Below are 22069 nucleotides of genomic sequence, written 5' to 3'. Positions count from 1 at the left end.
TGCCAATCAATTAAGAATATCTTCTAAGTATTGGTAATCAGGCTAAAAACGGGATTGCAGGCCGTTTCCTGATAAACTTTTAGTAAATTTGTGATGATATCTAAACACGTGTTCATGCAACTGCGTTTGTATTGATAATATAAAATAACTGTTAAATGAAATGTTAAGATTTTTATGAACACGTGTTCCGACATTGTGACAATACATTGGTATTTCAATACATAAACGTTTATCAGGAAAACTATCAATTCATTCGTTTATTAGATTTTGATAAATTAGCAATATTTTTTTAGTAGTGAATTTTCTCCGTGTAGTAAGCTGAATAAATTTATATGACACACCTTTCCATTATCATAATTTCCATAATCAGAGTAAAACATAAGTATTGGAAATTTAAGGCCCGGTTGTTTAAAATTTTTGACCGATTTTGGCATACATGGCATCTCTTGTGTTCTTTTTTAGTTCTATGATTATTGTATAATATGTCGTGGTAAGTAGGTAGATATATACAATTTTCGTTCCACCACAACGTTACTAGCCGCAATTGCTTCTCGCAAATTAAATACTTGACGAGTCAAGCGCTGCTGTGGTAAATACACTGAAATGTGAACTTAACACATATCACAGTAAAGAAGGAAAACGTATTTTAATACAAAAAAATATACATATTTATTTCAAATACAACCGTCATAAATCAAGCCAAAATGTTTATTCACTAAAATAATAGTGAAATGTGCAATTATTCCAACAGGAAAAAAAGCAAACGATTTATTTTTATATTTAGAAACCGCGCTGTTTCAATAAAAGATAAAACGTTGAATTTTAAATGCACTTTCATTTGGTAAACTTCATAACACATATTTTTTCGAAGAAGCACTTTAATTAAACTGGGAATCGGAGTAAGTAGCATCAGAAAGACATCAAAAAATGAATTAATAATCAATTTACAAAAAGCAGATGATATGGCCAACATCAAAAATGAAATCACAAAATTAAAACTTGAAGGAATACAAATTGAAAGCATTGATAAAAAAAGACCATGCATGATCTTTAAAGGAATCGACGAAAAATACACACATGAAGAATTTATATCGGATCTAATTCTGCAAAATGAAGATATAAAAATAATATATGAAAAGGATCCAAATAAAATAAAATATAAAGGAACCATACCAATTAAAAATTTCTACAAAAAAATATCATCCTCGAAACCAGTGGAGATTTGAGAAATCTGCTAATTACGAAAAAAAAAGTTAACCTTGGTTTTTACCAAATGAAATTTGAAGATTGCAACCCTCTAATGCAGTGTTACCATTGCCAAAAATATGGGCACACAGCAGTGCGTTGCCTTCAACTTCCCAACAAACCAAAATGCCTTCATTGTGCGGGTGAGCACAACATTAAAGACTGCAACAGTAAAAACGAAACACCAAAATGCATAAATTGCACAGAACTTAATTTAAAATTCAAAACCACAAATACAACAGACCACAAATCAAATAGCGAAAAATGTAAACACAGGATGAAAATGCTTGCCTTCGCTCAAGAAAAAATTGATTACAATTAAAAATGGCCGATTTTATAATAAAACAAATTGACGAAAAATACAAAATAACCGAAGAAATATGTCAAAATATTACGGAAGTCAATAAATGGTGTATTACAAACAATAACCCATTCTTAATATTACATATGAACATCCGAAGCATAGCAAAAAACCTAGATGAATTCTTGATAAATATTAATGATCTGCATACATCACCCACCTGCATAGTGTTAACGGAAACGCACTGTAATGACAATCAATACATAAATGCGCTACCAAACTACAAAGGCATCGCTACAACAAGACCGATTAACAAAAATAGTGGATTAATTATATTTGTTAATGATGAGTGTGAAATTACTGACATTGAAGAAATTTATATACAATATGTAAACTGTCTAAAAATAGATATAAAATTAAAAAATAAATTATACAGAATTTTAACAGTGTACAGAACGCACAAATCAAACATAATCAACTTTACATACGAACTATGTGAATATCTTAGCAAATTACCGAGAATACTTACTTTTGTTTGTGGTGATTTCAATAAAAATATTTCTGCAAACCATCACTCAATTAAAAAAAATAATTTCATAAACATGATGACACACCTCAATTTTAAATCTTTTATTAATAATAACACTAGACAAATTAAAAACCAAACGCCATCATGCATAGACCACATCTGGTGTAATATACATTTGAATGAAATAAAAAATATTAAATCTACTGTGTGGAAAACTAATATAACTGATCACTACGCGTGTCTTATACTACATGATACAAATAGAAAACTAAATACAAAACCCAAATTAAATCTTCCATATTCTCAAATAGACTACAAATTATTAGAAAAATTACTAAAAACTGAAAAATGGGAAGAAATTTTAATAAATAAATGCGCCAACCAAAGTGCATTACTATTTGAAAACACTTTAAATAAACACGTTTTAGAATCAACAAAAAAAAAACAAATCGTCCCCAACTCAAAAACAAGAAAAATTAAACCTTGGATTACTCTAGGATTAATAAAAGCCACTAGGAAAAAAAAATAAACTTTATAAAATAACACAAAGGCCACTAGTTAACAATAAAATTGTATTATACTATAAAAAGTATAAAAATATACTAACTACACTAATAAGGAAAACGAAAAACGACTACTACTCAAAAATTATAACAGAAGCTAAATACAATAATAAAAAAATATGGTCAACAATAAATGAAATAATAAATAAAAAGAAAAAATATAAGCACATATCAGAAATCTCAGATGGGGAAATAATATATAACGTACAAAATGACACAAAAAAATGTTGTAATATTTTAAATAACTATTTTAATAACGTGGGAAAAAACCTAGCAAAATCCATAAATAAGACCAATATATCTAATCCACAACAAATAACACAATGTCAAATTAATAAATTTCACCCAGTCACAGAAATCGACATTGACAGAACTATTTCGAAACTAAAAGGAGATTCTGCCCCCGGCTTTGATAACATAGATACTAAAACAATAAAATCGATGAAAGAATACTTAATTCACCCCATAACACATATAATAAACCTAAGTCTAGCAAATGGCGAATTTCCCAATAACTATAAAAGAGCAATTATAACCCCCATTTATAAAACAGACTGTCGTAAAGATCCACAAAATTATCGCCCGATTTCACTTCCCTCGAATATATCAAAAATATATGAAAAAATTGTAAAAAAACAAATTTGGACATTCTTAGAAGAAAATAAAATAATTAATTATAACCAATTCGGATTAAAAAAAAATACAAGTACTCACGACGCGATAGCAAAAATAACCAACTATTTATATACGGCCCTAGATTCCGATAAAAAATGTCTTGGCATATTTATAGACCTCAAAAAAGCTTTCGACAGCATATCACATAAAAAATTAATAAGTAAATTAAAATCAGTAGGGATTAGTGGAAAAGTTTTAGCATGGATAACTAGTTATTTATATAAAAGACCTCAACAAGTAAAATTACTCAATCAAGTCAGCGATTCAAAATATAGCGACTTTTCAATACCCCAAGGCACGGTTTTGGGACCATTTTTATTTGTTATATATGTCAATGATATATTCAATATTTCCAAATATGGAGACATTGTCTCTTACGCTGACGATACAGTCCTACTACTAAAAGCAAACACCTGGTCAGAACTAAATAACATGGCAAATACAGATATCAATGAACTAAAATTATGGTTTGATGAAAACCTGTTGACTTTAAACTCTAAAAAAACTTATTATTTACCATTTTTCATTAAAAAACAAGAAACACCTAAAGAAATAAACATAATTATCCACTCTGTGAAAAATACAGAAAACCACAAATGCAATATGTTATGCACAAACATAGAAAGCAAGACCGATATTAAGTACCTAGGCATAACAATAGACCAGCGTTTAAAATGGTCCCCACATATAAATATTCTGAACAACAGAATAAGGAAACTAACATATATATTTAGATGTTTAAGAGATATTTTAAACGAAAAATTACTTAGAACCACATACTTCGCTTTCTGTCAATCAATTATACAATACGGCATTATAGGCTGGGGCGGTACATATAAAAATCAAACTCAAACAATTTACATATCACAAAAACTAATAATAAAAACCATATTAAAAAAACCCTATTCATATTCGTCCGAACTTTTATTCAAACAATTTAAGGTCAGAAAATTAAGTGCATTATACTTCTACCATGCAACATTACAAATTTATAAAAACTATATTCAAAATAAAATTGCACCCTTTAAAAATAACAGAAATCTTAGACAAACGTCAATACTTCCTACTCCTAAATGTAAACAAAACAATAGGACAGTTCAACCATGAATATCTCGGACTTAAATTTTTTAACTCATTACCAGAAAAAATTAGAAACATGAATGCAAATATAAACGAATTCAAAAGCCACCTTAAAAAGTATTCCGAACAGTTGAACTGAATCGTACCAAATATAAACAAATATAACAACACCCCCATACACACAAGCCCTGCTTATTTATGGGGGTACATCGAATACTCATATTATGTAATTAATAACCTACTTTATTGTGTAATTATATTATGTAATTGTTATATTATGTAATTCGTGTATCTTTTTTTTTACTAATAAAAAAAACTAAAAAAAAAAAAAAAAAAAAAATTCAAATTAATTACGAGTACTATAAAACAAAACTATTTTCATTCGGGGGAGTGGAAAATACTACATCAAAATAATATTTTTTTAATAAATTTGATCCCCACACTGAGTTTAATAATTTCCCTCAGAGCCTATGTCATCTTTGGGGATGCTGTGTTGAGGGAAAGGAAGGAGATGAAAAGTTCTCGGAAGGAAATTTTAAAAATTCTTTTCAATAAAATATAAAATTACACGAATTATGAAAAAAATGCACGTTGGAACATGACAATTTAGTGTAAAATTGAGACGTTTGATTAATGATTTGTACAAAGGCATTTGCTGCAATGCAATTTGATTGCAATCTGTTGATTGGTTCACAGATCAACAATATCCAACTGTTATAATAAATATATCTATAATCCATGTAAATTAAAATGAAGCCAATTGGAGAACAATTTTCCAATTGAGAGTTTCCTTTATTGCATAGTAAACAACCGCCTTTGAGTCCGCTGCACGGGTTTTGTCATAAACAACTGCAAAACGGTTATTTGATCTTGGTAGATATTTTCTGAAACAGACTCTCACGTGTATTATTTTCTGTTTTTCGAAATAATGGTGAGCGGAGTGTATTTTTATTCGATTAACTGTGAACATATTCTTGAAAATTTTATAGTAACAGGGTCGCTACAGACCGAAGTCACTCGATTGAATATATCAGGTGCCGAGAATATAATAAAAATGTTATAGTAACAGGGTCGCTTCCCATCGAAGTCACTCGAATAAATACATCAGGTGCCGAGAATATAATGAAAATTTTATAGTAACAGGGTCGCTTCAGACCGAAGTCACTCGATGAAATACATCAGGTGCCGAGAATATAATAAAAATGTTGTAGTAACAGGGTCGCTTCCCATCGAAGTCACTCGATTAAATACATCAGGTGCCGAGAATATAATGAAAATGTTGTAGTAACAGGGACACTTCCGACCGAAGTCACTCGATTGAATACATCATGTGTAGGGAATATAATGTATTAACAGGGTCGCATCCGACCGAAGTCACTCGATTGAATACATCAGGTGTCGAGAGTAGTCATAATTTTGGTATACAAATAGATTAACGTATCTTTATAACTACGCATTTCCAAATGTAAAAATACTAGAAAATAAAAGGCAGCGTCTCCGGATAAAACCGCCGGCACCGCCTAAGTGACTCCAAAGCCGGTGAAGCGGTTAATATTTTATTTATAATTTAATAATAATATGTCAATACTCATTTTTGTATCCAATACGTCTGTCTCGACACATGTATATCATAGTGAAACAGACAGATATCGAAAAGCACCTGTAAAATCACTTTATATTGATAATAAAAAAAGAATTTTCCAAAAAAGATAAAATAATCGAATTTTTTATTATTTTGTAAATAACTGTATTACTATTTTGTAAATAAAGTTTCTGTATTTTGGTACCTAGGATCAGTACTAGAAAAATATATAAGTCGGCAAACTCGTTAAATGAGCTTGAATATTTCATTATCAATTCATAAACAATAAACAGACTAAAAGCTTCAAGGAAGTAAGAGTTAAAAATAATTTACCGCCTATCAAGGATAATAAAGGACTCGCAAATAAATCCACGATAATAAGAATGTCTCTAATCACTAAAGCAGACAATTGGAATGAGTTTAACACGGGAGTATTGTATTATTTAAGCCGACTTGGCAACCCTTGTAGGGTAATTATCCTTACCGAGTAAATTGTTGACAGTCCATCAGTAAATTTACATTGCCGTTGAAAAGTAGGCTAGTTTAGTTTAGATTGTATCTAATATAGATGTTTTGAATACGTAGCCAATGTAATCATTTTACCCGAGCTCCTGTTTGAAGCGCAAATATGTATTCTCATCAAGTACTAACTCTTTTTATACTCCAGTTTGGCTATCATTTGCTGAGGATGACGTTGACAAACAACGGAAAAAGAGATCGCCTACAGATGGTATGGAGCTGTCGAAATTCATCAAAACTGGAGACCTTTGAAAGGTGTCTAAGTTCCAAGCAAAACGTAAAGAAGTAGGAATAAAAAAAGTTTAAACGTTTTACATAAAGGATTAGCAAAAAGATGTGTGGTTCCTACTAATTGATTTTATATCTATGGTTTAGTTGTGTGGCACCTCCAGTATTTACTCAATTAACCATTATGCATTGGTTAGATTGTCAACCCTGCAATATTTTTGACACTTCGGCTGCCACACCTGCGCTGTGAAGACAACACCTGAACCGTTAAAAAATCAAGAACTTGCGTTTCTTGATCGATAGCTCTGGGCTGACGGACAACGGATCCGCAACTCGTTAAATAACGCAACCATTAGGGCTGGCCCTATGTTGATTTGAGTAGTCCGCTCCGGGCGCCGAATTGTCAAGGCGCCAAGGCGATGATGATACCTAACATTACAGTAGGTACTAACAGATCGCCCTTGAGATCATTTTTCAATAAACGGAACTACACAAAAAAAAACATAGGCGTCTACTGCTTTTGACAAGCGGCGTCAACATTTGACCCGCGCCAGGAGGTGCGTTGACTCAGGCCCGGCCCTGGCCACCATTACCTTATACTGGATACCGGATTCTTGGAGATTTGGTAATCGGAAAACATCTTTCTATCATTACCGGACACTCGCGGGCTTTTTGTCATGGAACCGTGATTGACAAGGCCACTCTTACTCTGGAAGTTACATCATTTTTTGAAATTTCAGCCGAATTTCACTACTGCCTGCCAAACTGTTCATCAACTAGACTTCAGGCGGTATCACACCATTAAATTATTCTAATAAAGCCCTTTTGCAAGATAGTATAATTTTAGGATGATTTTGATTTTCAACATATATTTTTCATAATATATATATATATATATAAATATATATTATGAAATATATTCTTTCTGTTGTAAAAAAAAAAATTTCCAGATTTCAAAGTAGTGAAGAATTCAACAAATCGGTATATTTTATTAGTTGAACACTAATCCTGTAAAAATATATTTCTTGTAAAAAAATTTTTTTTTTCTACAAAATTTTATTGCATCGATGAGTTTTTTTATCAGCCTAGATTTCAGTATAGTCGACACGGTTCCCTCTCTTTACGAGAGCGAACTATGTTTAATATTCTATGTTACTTACTTCCATTCAAACCAACGCACGGGCTACAAACAAACAGATTGCTGCTTACATTGTCATGAGTCAGGAGGTACTAACACTTCACCCCAGGCTACTTCAGGGCAGGCACAGGACAACATAAGGATCAGATCTACGTTGAGTGCGTCTAGTGATGGTTAAATTCCAGGGAGTCTATTTTTGGGGAATTTTCCCGAAACCGGAATAGTTGTGGGAATATTCATCTAAATAGTGAAACGAGGTTGTATCCTAGAGTGAGAAAAAACCTATAGAATTGAATACCGAATAGTACCAAAGATAGCGCTTAAAATGTTGATATTTGCGGCTGCCGATAAGCGTGCATGTCACGGCACATGCGATAACTGGCGAGAAAATACTGCAGCACTGCCATTCGAATTATAAATTGTACTTTATATCTAGAGTGACGTCACAACAACAATTTCTTTAAATCTATTCTTATATATTCTTCTATTCAAGTTCACTTCGAAAGCTCATAACTCCGTCATTTTTGAGTAACTTTATAAAGATAACACGTGTGAATTGAGAGACAACTTCATGTAGAATAACTTTATTAATAAAAAAAATCTCGAATATGGGGAATTTATATTGTGCACATTACTACGTCCTCAGATATGTTCTCACCCCCTCTGATGTTGGTCCTGCGGCCGAATAGCCCCACTTATATACAGTAAATTAATCAAGAGTTGATAAATTAATTAATCAAGAGTCAACACGGGCATGTGCTATCTGTAGCTATCTTCTTCCATTTTACAAAAATAAGGGAGACTCTAGGAAGTGCGACAATTATAGAGGGATAAAGCTTATGTCTCACACCATGAAAATATATGAGAGGATTATAAACACACGAATTAGGAATATTGTAAAAATACACGACGATCAATGCGGCTTTGTATCGGGGAAATCAACAATAGATGCTATTCAAACAGTCAGAATCATAGTTGAAAAATATCGAGATGCAAAAAAAGATTTACACATGGTATTTATAGACTTGGAAAAAGCATTTGACAGGGTACCCCGAAGCCTGATATGGGCGGCATTGAGATCTCATAACGTACCAGAAGGATATGTGCTCTCCATACAAGATATGTATACAGACGTAGAAACACAAGTAAGATGCACATCAGGGATGTCACCAACATTTCCAATTAAAGTGGGGGTACACCAAGGATCTGTCCTCAGCCCATTGCTATTCATAATGGTCATGAATTACCTAACGAGTCAAGAAATGAACAGTATTCTCAAGACTATGCTTTTTGCAGATGATGTAGTACTGATAGAAGAAAATCATTGTGATCTACAAAATAGCCTGGAAAGGTGGAGAAAGATCCTGGAGGATAATGGACTAAAAATTAGCAGGAAAAAGACGGAATATTTGTATTTACCATTTGAAGACCCAAATGCTGTAACTCCTTCGATGCAATTGGATGGAGTAACATTAGCCAACTGTGACTCATTTAAGTATCTGGGCTCACTCATCCACAGAGACGGAGGATGTGCAGCGGATGTCAACCATAGGATAGGAGTGGGATGGATGAAATTTAGATCCGTAACAGGAATTTTGTGCGACACGAAAATGCCAATAAAACTTAAAGGAAAGACATACCAGACTATTGTTAGACCCGCGATAATGTATGGCTCCGAATGCTGGACTATGTACAACTCCTACTCTAGGCAACTCGAATCAGCAGAAATGCGAATGCTTAGATGGACCGCAGTAGTATCATTAAAAGATAAAATTAAAAGCTCACGCATTCGTGGTAGCCTGGGTGTCACTGACATAAACAGTAAGCTAGAGGAACGACAGTTAAGATGGTATGGGCACATAAGACGGAGACCACCAGACCACACAGTGAAGCAGGCAATGTCTATAGAGCTTCAAAGACAGTCATCCAGAGGTAGACCAAAGAACTCCTGGATGACCCAATGCTCCAAAATCCTACAAAGAAACGGCCTAGATGAAAGCGACACTCAGAACCGAAGAAGTTATAACCTGAGAACGAGAAGAGCCGACCCCAACAGCCTACCTAGGCAATGAGTTGGGATAGTGCTAGGAAGAAGAAGAAGAACACGGGCATGTGCCTAGTTTGGTGGTTTTAACATTTAATAACCAAACACACTGAATAAAGAAAGAAAAAAATAATAATTAAAGAGTGGAAGACACTCTCAGTATCACCCTGGTGTAAAACCACCATTTAGAAACCTACCTTATATGCGTCTGGAATGTTGACGGGCTCCCCGCTCTCGGCTACGTAGCCAACGATGCCCGTGCCCCAGGGCACCCGGATCTCCTCCCTCCGCTCCATCTCTCGCAACGTGGAGCGCGGGCACACGTCGAACAGCTTGGAAACCAAGCACCTGCAAGACAAGACACAATATACACATTAGTCAGGATCACTTTTTAGATCCCATGAAGAGTAAATAAACGACATGTCAGATGGTAATAGTTTCATGATAAAACATAACAGAGATAAATCAAAATATCAAAGAAAAGTGACGAAAAAGAATAAAATAAACAATAAAACTTAACTAACCTTTCCTATTTTAAAGTGAACGAAAAGAAGAAAACAAAAAAAAAATCATCCTAACTTAAACTTAAGTAGAAAGTAAAGAAAAATAACAAAACAAACAATATAACTCTTTTATTACTGTTCTGTTCTATCCGATTAACAATGAAACCTTTTTAGCTCTGGAAAGGATGAAGGTGGTTCCTATCGTAACGTGGACAAATAAACATTTATTGAATCCGTATGGGTTTTTCAAATACTCGCGCGTAATTTAAATAAATTAAAAATGCTACTGGTACTTGCACCAGAGTAAAAGAAACTTGCAATCTCGTTCTGGTGAGATATCACAATTCAAAATCGAAGTACGAAGATAATATAATATTAGATTTTTTTACAGCCTCAGAAGAAATAAATCGGACTAAATATATGACAATATTAAATACCCCCAAAGAAGAATGCGAAGAAACCGCACGAGAAGGAAAAGGAAAGAGGTTGCTAAAGTTGCTGTTTTGAAAATATAAAACAAAGTCACTATCCGCGTATGTCTGTTTGTGCGATTAGTTCTTCTAAGCTATGCAACGGAGTTTCATAGGGTTTTAACAATCATTTATAGAATTTCTTCCGGAAGGTTTATTTATATAATACATGCGGATAATAAACTCCGGGTATACGTCAGCTAGTTGTTTGATAAGAGGAGAAAACTTCAAACCCTGAAAGTATTTATTTAATGCTTTAAAAATATTAACTAGTTATATAAGGTAATCATGACAAAGAACAAATATTTTTTATGTACATAGAATTTCATTATATTAACACTGAAATAGGATTCTGGCTAATGGTAATTCAGTAACTGGTTCCCGGCTTCCTAAAGCTGACGTGAGCGCCGAAACATCTCGAACAAAGATTAATTTGGGAAAATGAAAAATGGACGTAGCCAGTTTCCAATTAAAACAATTAATTAGAATTATAATAGCCTTGCCTTGATGCCTTTTGGTTATTCGTCAAACGTCTCACCCCGCCGGGTTGGACCACCCCCACCCCCGCCTCAACCCCTGGAGAAGGGTGGGAGAGGTTGGGACGGCGCAGGCACCATTTTTGACGTTACAGTTCGTTATTTTTGACTTTGAGACAATAACTGTCTCTCAATATTATATTTCTTTATAATATTAATAATATTTCGTTACAATATATCTATAGAATGTGAATTATATTATGTACCGTTAATAAGAGCGAAATGTACTATAAATGATTTGCATATTTATTTATTTACGGTACAAGTACCTTTAAATAGAGAATAATACATTTATATATAATACATTTTTTACAAAAAAGTATGACAAAAATTAAACAGTTTTGACACATATAACTAAATTTTATCAATAAAATTTACAATTAGGTATAAGAAACAAAATGTTAGCTAATAGGTGTTTAAAAAAAGTGAAAAGCTTTTTATAAGTTCTTTCGGTGCTATTAAAAATATCTGCTATTTCTGCATGTTGGTTACTTAAGCTGTGTATACATGGTATGGGGGAGTTTGTAAACGAATTGGTATTGATATTACTGCAGTGAAAGATCGAAATTCTAGTTTAAAACTCTCAGGATGGAGATATCTGGCGTCATGAAATTTACAATGCTTTTTCTGTTTCGAATATTTAGGTCGAAACAACTTTCTGCTGGAATGTATTTTACACCATAAGCTTTCAATTCCAACCTAATACTTGAAATAGATAGGTAAACTTCATAAATATAAAAAAATCAAATAAGGCAGCACAATGTTTGTTCAATTAAAAAACAGTGGAACTTGGACTCTACTATTGTGGAAAAATAAATAAAAATGAATTCTCAAATTCAAGATACATTCCTTTCAGAAAAAGGTGTAGTATCATCATCTGACAAAAAAAGTAATCCGATAGTTGTCCGATAAGTCTGTGTCAAAAAAGGAATAATTTGACAGGCAGCCAACAAATGGTTCAACCCGATACAGTCCTGTAGTCCGATCCGACCGCTCGGGGAGAAATACTAATTTATCAAGAAGGGATAATAATTCGGGGAATATTGTTTCTGCTATCTTGTAGCTACTGTCTCATGGCAAAGAATAAACGCGCCTTAAGTGGGAAACTTTTAATTGGCGGCTACTAGAAAAATCACGTATTCCAGTTTCAATGTTGATAAGGGTGTCACGTATCAAATAGCAGAGGATCGTTAAATGCAAGTAAATGTGAAATGTCGGGGAAACTATACATATTTAAAAGTTCCTAACAAACAACAGTGACAAAACAAAGCAATGAAGAAAAGAACAAAAAAACAACAAGTCTATTCCAAAACCTGATGTTTTATTTTGTGACTTCACAGTTTTATCCGTTATTAATTCTTATTTGAACCATGCATATAATTATGCAGATATTAGTAAAATACTGGAAGAGATTTTTCATTCCAAACACAGATCTAAATCAAAAGAAAATCTATATATGCTTATCAGGGTCGGGTCGAATATAGTTTATAGATTAACAGAATCGCGTCGAATATAGTTTATAGATTTTCAGGATCGCGTCGAATATAGTTTATAGATTTTCAGGGTTGTGTCGAATATAGTTTATAGATTTTCAGGGTCGTATAGAATATAGTTAATAGATTTTTCGGGAAATTTAAAATAGTAAACTCTCTATGGGGAGAATGTAAAAAAAATATTACCCATTGGTAATAGAAATTTTTACACGGCTTTTTGTGTAAAGGGTAGTTGAAAATAGAGCGAAATGATACAAAAAAATCATTTCATTTGGAAAACTGCCAAATTCGGAATGAAAGCGACTGCTAGCAAAAATAATGTATGCACGTATGCAGTCAGACTAGCAATGATTCTTTTAATTAATGAATTTGGATACAAAATGAATATAATATGTAATGGATATATATTCAACAGCCTCCGTGGTCGGGGGGTAAGGATCTCGACTAGAAAGCCAGAGTTCGCGGGTTCGATTCCCGGCGTGCGTAAAGTAAATTTTATTTGATTAATTTTTCACAATTTACTCAATTCAAAATAATATATAGTATATTTTTGAAAAGTTCCAGAGTGGAAGATACTCTCAGTATCGCCCTGGTGTAATAGTACCATTCAAAATTTAAACATTGCTTGAAATGGCTTTGGCCGTGTTTGGTGACCAGATTTGAATAGCCAGGTACTTTCCCACCTTCTTCTTCCCCCTCCCATTACCCCCAACCTCACAAAACACCCTAATTGGGGATGCCATATTCTCACTGGTTCCAAACGGTTGGGAGCAGTTGGGAATCTTGTGCGGTTTCACAAACAAAAGAATATATATCTAATTATGAATAATATTGTATTAGACCGGCCTTTAAAAAAGTGCACATAAGTATGATTGTGTACTGGAATAAATACTATTGTCTTTTTTTTTTTTATGCTTCCGATTTTGTTGTCCGGGTTAAATCTTCCCCATAGGAAAAACTAAACCCTTCCACTCACTTTTCCACAAATGATCAGCTAGTCAATCAACACTATGTAAGTGCATTATATAAGTAAAATAAATACAAAACAATACAAGAACAACAACACGTCAACTCACCAGATATCAAATGGGAAAAAAAAATTCACCGTCTCCAGATATTTTCATATCAGAGGGTTCGGCTCGGTAGAACTTCTAACAGGGCCTATAAATCCTACTGATCCCTCAACATAAATATTTAAAAAATCTTTTGTTATCCTACATGTATTCAAAATGACCGACTTTTGCATCTTTATATATAATTTTTTTGATAGATCTAATACGCCTAAATTTTTAATTAGAGAGCTAGGTATAATGCCAGTAGCCGAAATAACGAATGGTAATATTTTTATAGTCTGAGAATGCCAAATTCTTTTTATTTCATTTCCTAAATCTGTGTATTTTCTTATTTTTTCGCTAACAGATTTTTGAATATTACAGGAATTTGGTATAGCGACATCAATGATATAAGTTATTTATTTAATTTTGTCATGTAAAACTATATCGGGTCTATTATGACTAATCGCTCGGTAATATTAATATTGATTATTCCTAAGAACATTATTAAAAGTTAGGTAAAATAATAATAATCTTTTGTCTGTAATTGAACATTAGCGTTTCACACAGCTGTGGTTTGTATTAGCTAATATCCCAGCAGATTGAAGTTTGAATGGGGCGTTGATTATATGGGAGGTTGGTTATACAATAAACACATTGTAGTAACAGCGGCATGCAAATAATACTTATTGTCATTTATGTTTACGCCGCCAGACAACAACAGACATAATTAGATATTCAATGATTATCATATTCAATGAAAGATGCAAAATTTTACCGCAAATGTGCAAAAAATTCATATTATTGGTTTGGTAGTAATTTTAATGGCAATCAAGAACACCATTTAAATTCGTTTAAATGAAGCTGATACTTTGTGGTGTGACATTATAATTAGAAATAAAATAATATTTAGTAAACACCACTTTAAAAAAAATTTCTTAATGCCGACCCGATTTTAGTACAACTGTAGCTTAGTCAAGGCTGTATAATAATGTATTAAACTTTAAAATATTAAATCTACGATCTACCAGTAACATGTGTTATCGATATATTAAGTTTATAAGGGTTGCAAGAAGTTGGGCTGAGTTCCAGTGAAAGAGGTTGTAAGAGTAGGTAGGGGGTTGGGAAGATGGTGGTCTTTGTCAATAGGGAAAAGCCTAAGTATTGGCCTTTATTTAGGTTATTTTGATTATTGGTAAACAATTAGGTTAATACATGTGTATCATTCCTCAGTCGAAAGAGGTAGGATAAAATAGTAAACTACCTTTTTCAAGACTCTGAAGGATTTAAAACGGAAAGATTTCGTTGATTCCGATTGAGTAATGCAATCGGGTAAAAGGAATGGGTTAAAATTGATTTTTCATCTATAATAGTATCATCCAATTTAGTAAGTTTAGATACTAGCATTAGATGACGTCAAAAGTTTTTGATAGTCACAATATGAATATACATATTTAACGAATAAAAAATGGGTGTGTCAAGCCTACGCAAGACAGAAGTGAAACTTCTAGTATTCTTCTCTCTCTCTCTTTTCATTTCATTCTCTCTTTTTTTCTGTCTATTGACATATTTATAAGTAGCATGTGATAAAAAAAATTAAAAGTTATAAAAAAAGAAAAAAAAAATTAGTTAAAGCGGGGATCGAACCTCGGTTCTTCACGACCACAGTCGTGCGCTCTGCCTGTAGACAGCGAAGATGAGTTAGGAGAGTGAGTTAAACTAGGTATATAATATTTACACCTTGCTAATGTTTTCAGTATTATTAGGGCTTTTTTATACTAATTTTCATATATTTATTGGCAGGTAGAGTAGAAATTAATATTGTTTAGCGTTTGCCAACGACCATACCATGTTGAACACACCGGTTCTCGTCCGATCACCGAAGTTAAGCAACATTGGGCGCGGTCAGTACTTGGATGGGTGACCGCTTGGGAACACCGCGTGCCGTTGGCCTATTTTTTATTTTAATTTCATGTTTTTTTTATTTTTTTATCATTACTATAATTAATAATATCATAAAATTCTTTAACTTTTCAAGTATGCTACAGGCCTAAAATATTACTTAGTGGATTGATATTATGGTCAACCATTGAAAAAAAAAATTCCTACAAACTTATTAATGTAATTACGATCTTTTTCAAGCGCGTATGTAATGATTATTTTTATCAACCTCGCACACACCTTGCTAATTTTTTCAATATTATTAGGGCTTTTTTATACTAATTTTCATATATTTATTGGCAGGTAGAATAGAAATTAATATTGTTTAACTTTTGCCAACGACCATACCATTTTGAACACACCGGTTCTCGTCCGATCACCGAAGTTAAGCAACATTGGGCGCGGTCAGTACTTGGATGGGTGACCGCTTGGGAACACCGCGTGCCGTTGGCCCATTTTTTATTTTAATTTTATGTTTTTTTTCATTTTTTTATCGTTAACATCATAAAAAATTTTATATCATTCTTTAACTTTTCAATTATGCTACAGGCCTAAAATATTACTTAGTGGATTGATATTATGGTCAACCATTAAAAAAAAAAAATTCCTTAAAAACAAAAAAATAATATTCCATGGCCGAGAATCGAACTCGGATCAACTGCTTCGAAAGCAACTATGCTGACCATTACACCACCAACGCCAGTTGTCGAGATGAGCTAAGAAGCATTTATATTTTACTTCAAAACTTTTACTACATCAAATGAACTTTAATCGGTCCCGCATTTTCGTTTCGGTCATGAGTTGGTTTTACTCCTCGAAATTGCATGACGCGCGTAAAGAAGTTTCACTTCAAAAAACTTTAAAAATGGGGAAACATAAAATTTGCATTTAATCCGATGTCTAGTCGTCGACTAACCAAAGGGATGTATAATTTATTACTTAAGAGTTTTGAGTGTTGAGTATGACACAGAGATGACGTAGCAAGTTCTTAGTTATGAAGTAGTTAAGTGCCGCGTTTACACAGTTTCCAACCCTCAAATAATCCACCCCGCGGGGTGAGAGAGTTACAACTGCACTGGGAGAATATTACAGCGATGCTAAGAGATGTGCAAATTTACAAATTTGCAAATTCAACTTACTCAAATTAAAAATAAAGTAAGTATTTCTTAGCGTAAAAGACAGAAAGGACATTAGCTGTAATACATACATTACGTAATATGAACCTGTGTAGGTAGACGGAAACCTATCACGATACATTTTACTCTGCAATTCTCTAGTTAAGAAAATCCTCATTTATTCAAATAAGAATTAAAAACTGCTCCGTCCCCTCTTACCTTCAAGTGCTGGACTTACAAGATTGTACTTTTTGTGGTCTAGAAATGGGAACTTAGGATCAAATTTATTTTTTGGTTGTCTTTATAAACAAATGTCCTCTCTTTTATCAAGCCATATCTAAAATTGCCTCCTCTCCATCAACATCTCATCTTTTCTAAGTCTGAACTAGACTCCAATATTCCATATAATCAATATGTAAATTCACCTGTCCTTCCATTATTTGAAATGATGGCCTGAAGGGTTAAAACCAGAAAGTTATAATACAGATTGGATCTATAAAAAGGTATTTACTAGTTGTTATTATCCTAAATATTTGTTACTATCCTAAATATTTGTTACTTTCCTAAATATTTGTTTTTATCCTAAATATTTGTTATTATCCTAAATATTTGTTACTATCCTAAATATTTTTGATTATACTAAATATTTGTTATCATCCTAAATATTGGTTATTATCTTAAATATTTGTTACTATCCTAAATATCTTTTACTATACTAAATATTTGTTATCATCCTAAATATTGGTTATTATCTTAAATATTTGTTTCTATCCTAAGTATTTGTTACTATCCTAAATATTTTTTATTATCCTAAATATTTGTTACTATCCAAAATATTTGTCAAATGTTTAAAAACCAACATTGCAAAAAGAAAAAAATCAAAAGATACCTCTTCTCTCTATTCTTTTTAATCTACACAAAATACGAAATTTGAAATCAAAAAGATTTGTGTGCAATACTTTATTCAAGAAGAAAATTGAAAAAACAATAAGTGAAGAGACAGTTTATACGTATTTACTTCCGAATAACTGAGATCTGCTTCGAAATGAACGGCTTTACCAACTGCCATAGTATTGGTAGTAAAGTTGACAACATCCGCTGATTATTATGTTTCCAATACATTGCGCCCACACAAATAGTCTCTCTAATCTTCCCACAATGCGAGGGAATGAAGACGAAAGGAGTAAGCCATCGGAAGATATATTATGGCTGGAAGGGTTACATGTCGAAATTACACAGCGCCTGAATTTCACTACTTAGTACTATCGGATTTACACATAGAATTACACTTAGGGGTGTTTCACCACCCCCTTGATATCTCTCAAAAGCACTATTAGTGTGATAACGTAAATTTTCGATTTATTTATTTAAAAGTCCGAGTTTGTACTCGACCCAATATAATGGTTATATATCTACCTATACGTGAAAAGAGTTTTTTTAATGGGTTTAAATTTTAAATGGTCTTACTAACGTGTTTGAATTTTACACAACTGATAAACAACCATTAATGTAGGGAAAATGGTTGTCAGTTGTGTAAAATTTAAAACACGTTTATCAATAAGGGGGAAAGTAAGTGCTAAGTAAATTTCATATATGATAAAAAAAGTTAAATGACTTTCTTTACACAACTTTACTAGATACAAAATGTGAGTACATGTCAGGATCAGGATGAGTCCAATACTAAAATTAAAAGATTTACATTGAGAGAGGGGGTGGGGGGGAGGGACAAACCCAAATCGACAGAAGAATTTACGAAGGAGTGGAAGGGGTTGGGGTGGGGGGAGCTATAGAAAAAGGTTCTAAATAATGAATTTTTAATTCTAATATTGTCATTTTTGACAACTGCAGATAGATAAATATTTTACCGAAATTCAGTAATCCATTTCTTTTAATATTTCATGTAAATTATTTTGGAATTCGATCAGGATCGGAATATTTCTCATAAGTACGACTATGCAGTCGAACAGCAACCACAGTAACTCTGCAGGATTTATTTAAAAATAATAAAAAATAGTAGTAATCACATTTCGTAATAAACCAATTTTTTCTTAATAAACATACCACAACTTTTTTTTTTACTATGCCCCAGGTTAAACGCCTGGATAAATAGCAAAAACCAATTAAAAAAACATAGTTTTACATAAATTATAATATTTGATACGGGATATTATAGTTCCAATTTTGAAGAAGACAATTAAAAAAAGACAATTGTAATATATTTTTTTGTTAAAATATACTATAGGTAGCTACATACCTACTTCATCGCTTGTCTGAATTTTTCACACGATAGTTACAATTTTTAAAATGAAACTTAAATAAAATTTTTAAAAAAAACTATTTGAGTTAATTGAACCAGATTTCATGGGACAAACAACCACGAACGGACAATCGAAATAAGTATGTTCACTCACGAGCTTTACAAGTTATAAATTTAAATCTTATTTTATTGAAATTCCTTTTACAACGTAATGTGCATTTATTTGTAGACATTATTCTGAATTCTTACAGCTCCCCAGCGCTAAGCAATACTCAGATATACATACATTGATTGGATAATAAGATTTGCCTCCTGAAATAGTCTCCATCCAGACAAGATATACCTACCTATATTTTACGTGTTTCATATTTTCAGAGTGAAATTTTACTACCGTAACAAAATGTTTGTAACGAGAAATGTAATTTAAAGATTATACTTCTGAGTAAATACAGCAAGGGTAAACACTACCACAAATGTCAAACTGGATACAAAACATTAACATTACGTATTGTAAAATTTAATATTAAAGCACGATTTAGTTCTCTATATAATTCTATAAATAGGTATTTCCGAAAACAAAGGATTTTAACATTACTCAATTATTTTAGAACTTCTTTGGTTTATACTTAAGATGGTTGAGAGTTGCGTCAAAGCTCGTTTGTTTGCGAAAATGTATGTAAGCTGTCTGCGTGGTCCTTTGGTGGGAGGTATTTACTTGCTTTATAACTCAAAAAGTTTGACATAATAGTTACGGGTATATTAGTATCGTATAAAATAAATATCAATGAACTCCTCAGGCTAATTTGTTCGGTTTTGGTAACAAACAGCTATTACCCGTAGAGTCAATTTGTTCGCTTTTTGGAACAACTCATATGGTATCGTTGTGCCTCTCTTACAGACATAGTTAGCCATATGAACTACAATTACGGTGTCGAGAGAAAACACCAAGATTTATATACAAGTATAGAAGTTAACCACAGAATAAGATGTACAACTCATAAAATTATAAGTTCAAAAAAATTATGAAACTTTACGAATTTTTTATTAACTATTTTTATATGAAACGACAAGAAAGAGAGGTGGCTATAATGTACGTAATACGTTTGTCTAATAAAATGTATTTTTTACTATCAGTAATTTTAATTCAGTGTTTAGACGTAAATCCTTCGAATTAAAATCATGTTATATGTTCATTGTAATATAAATTTGAAAGCATATTATATCATCACATTTCAAAAATAGTTTTTAGTTTTCGGATTCGTTCAGAAATATCCCATTTATTTGTATTTTATTGAGAAGCCGAAATACACACAATCATTTTGTTTTGTTATATGTGAACTAGTAGCTTATTTTTATACTTGTTACTTGGTAATGTGTACGTATTTATTATTTATGTATTTATTCACGCCAAAAAGGGATATTAAAAGTACAAAACATTTTACATGACTAAAGAACCACTGTTACACAAGACAAGAGAAAATAAGGTTTTTGGGAGACGTATTGTTAGTGAACTTCGATATTAATAAAATACAAACATAATATTACAGTTAAAGAATAAATACGATGAAGGTACATAACCAAAATAAGCTATTTTTATTTTTTCTTTCTTAAAGGAAAGACACGCGTTCCTGGGCTACGAATAACTTGATAATACTTGTGAAAACCTCCGCTACCATAAATATAAGCGGAAAGTGTTGCTCATGCAATGATGAAGGACTTATCGAGAAGAGGAATTGAACCCACAACCGCGACGCCTGTGTGGTACTACTAGCAGTTTCAACAACTTGATTAAAATGACTAAGTTTAGGCAGATCATTAAACCCGAAAACGTTTAAAAAATAGCAGGTACGCTCTCATTCCTAAACCTATTCAGTCTTTAAATCTAGGAACTTACTTTTAGATATAACGAAAAATGAGGTACTTGTTGCTTGTCAATTTGATAGTAGATACTGAACAATTGATAAGATTACAAGTGCCTGGTGGATGTCTGCGACAGTCCGAGGGCGGGGACATGGGCTGGGGCGGGTTGGGGTTGGAACCTCGGCTGATGGCTGATAGGTCCCCGAGGGGCATCGTGCCACGGGGTTATTAAACCTGAGAAAGGCAAGTACAGCCACACACATTAAGGTTTGGAGAAATTCCAAAACTAAATGGAAATTTTCCCACGAATTCAAGGTCCTGATACGAGTTTATTTTTAGGGAATCGCTGATTTAGACACGTACGCTTGATTTCTTCTATTCTTTTTAATTTATTTAAGTTGTGAATGATTCCTGCCAATGCAATCCTTGTATTGAAATCATTGGAGTATTATATAAATCACTTACAGTTATTACTCGGCTTTGCCGAGTTTCAACATATTTTAATAATGTTTTTGGTAATCCAATAATAATTGAAAAACATGGAACAAACAATAGTGTTTAAGAATATAATATATTTTTAAATATATTAATATTTAAAAGCTTAATTAGTATTATTACTTATAACACTAGTCCCGGAGTCTAAACTGGAATGGGAAAAACACATAAGGGGAAAGTACGTAATATTATGCGCATCAATATAAAAAGAAGGCAAGGGTATAGCATAAATCAATCTGAAAGTTCTTCAGTCGTTACATGGTGAAAAAGATACTATTCGTCTTTTTTCTGTCATAACATAAAAAAATGTAATTTTAATTTATTTGACACACAAAACTCTAGTAGTCAAGTTAACTGGGTCATATTGCAGAATGAATAAGTGACTTTTACATTATAAATTAGCAAAACTCTCAAATTGTAAAAAATATCTAAAATAATTGTAA

General features: G+C 32.5%; 1 protein-coding gene and 2 non-coding genes across 10 annotated transcripts in view; 2 read left to right on the top strand and 1 right to left on the bottom strand.

The window, feature by feature from the left end:
- LOC149426300 (dual 3',5'-cyclic-AMP and -GMP phosphodiesterase 11-like) overlaps positions 1-22069 on the bottom strand; it is a 488751-nt gene that overhangs the window by 78891 nt on the left and 387791 nt on the right. For all 8 annotated transcript variants that reach the window (XM_089649566.1, XM_089649917.1, XM_089649971.1 and 5 more), the window contains one exon: positions 10102-10252. In XM_089649566.1, the coding sequence (XP_089505692.1) occupies positions 10102-10252 (151 nt within the window). The remainder of the gene's footprint in view (positions 1-10101; positions 10253-22069) is intronic.
- LOC149426304 (5S ribosomal RNA) lies at positions 15793-15911 on the top strand. The gene has a single exon (XR_016303281.1). It is a non-coding gene; the product is annotated as a 5S ribosomal RNA (ribosomal RNA).
- Positions 16234-16352, top strand: LOC149426303 (5S ribosomal RNA). Its single transcript, XR_016303239.1, has one exon. It is a non-coding gene; the product is annotated as a 5S ribosomal RNA (ribosomal RNA).

This window comes from Hesperophylax consimilis, chromosome 1 (genome assembly GCF_061612785.1).
Source record: "Hesperophylax consimilis isolate HC1 chromosome 1, BYU_Hcon_1.0, whole genome shotgun sequence".
NCBI classification, from domain to species: Eukaryota; Metazoa; Arthropoda; class Insecta; order Trichoptera; family Limnephilidae; genus Hesperophylax; species Hesperophylax consimilis.
The sequence above is the reverse complement of the archived record's forward strand: the minus strand, read 5'-3'. Positions and strand labels throughout refer to the sequence as shown.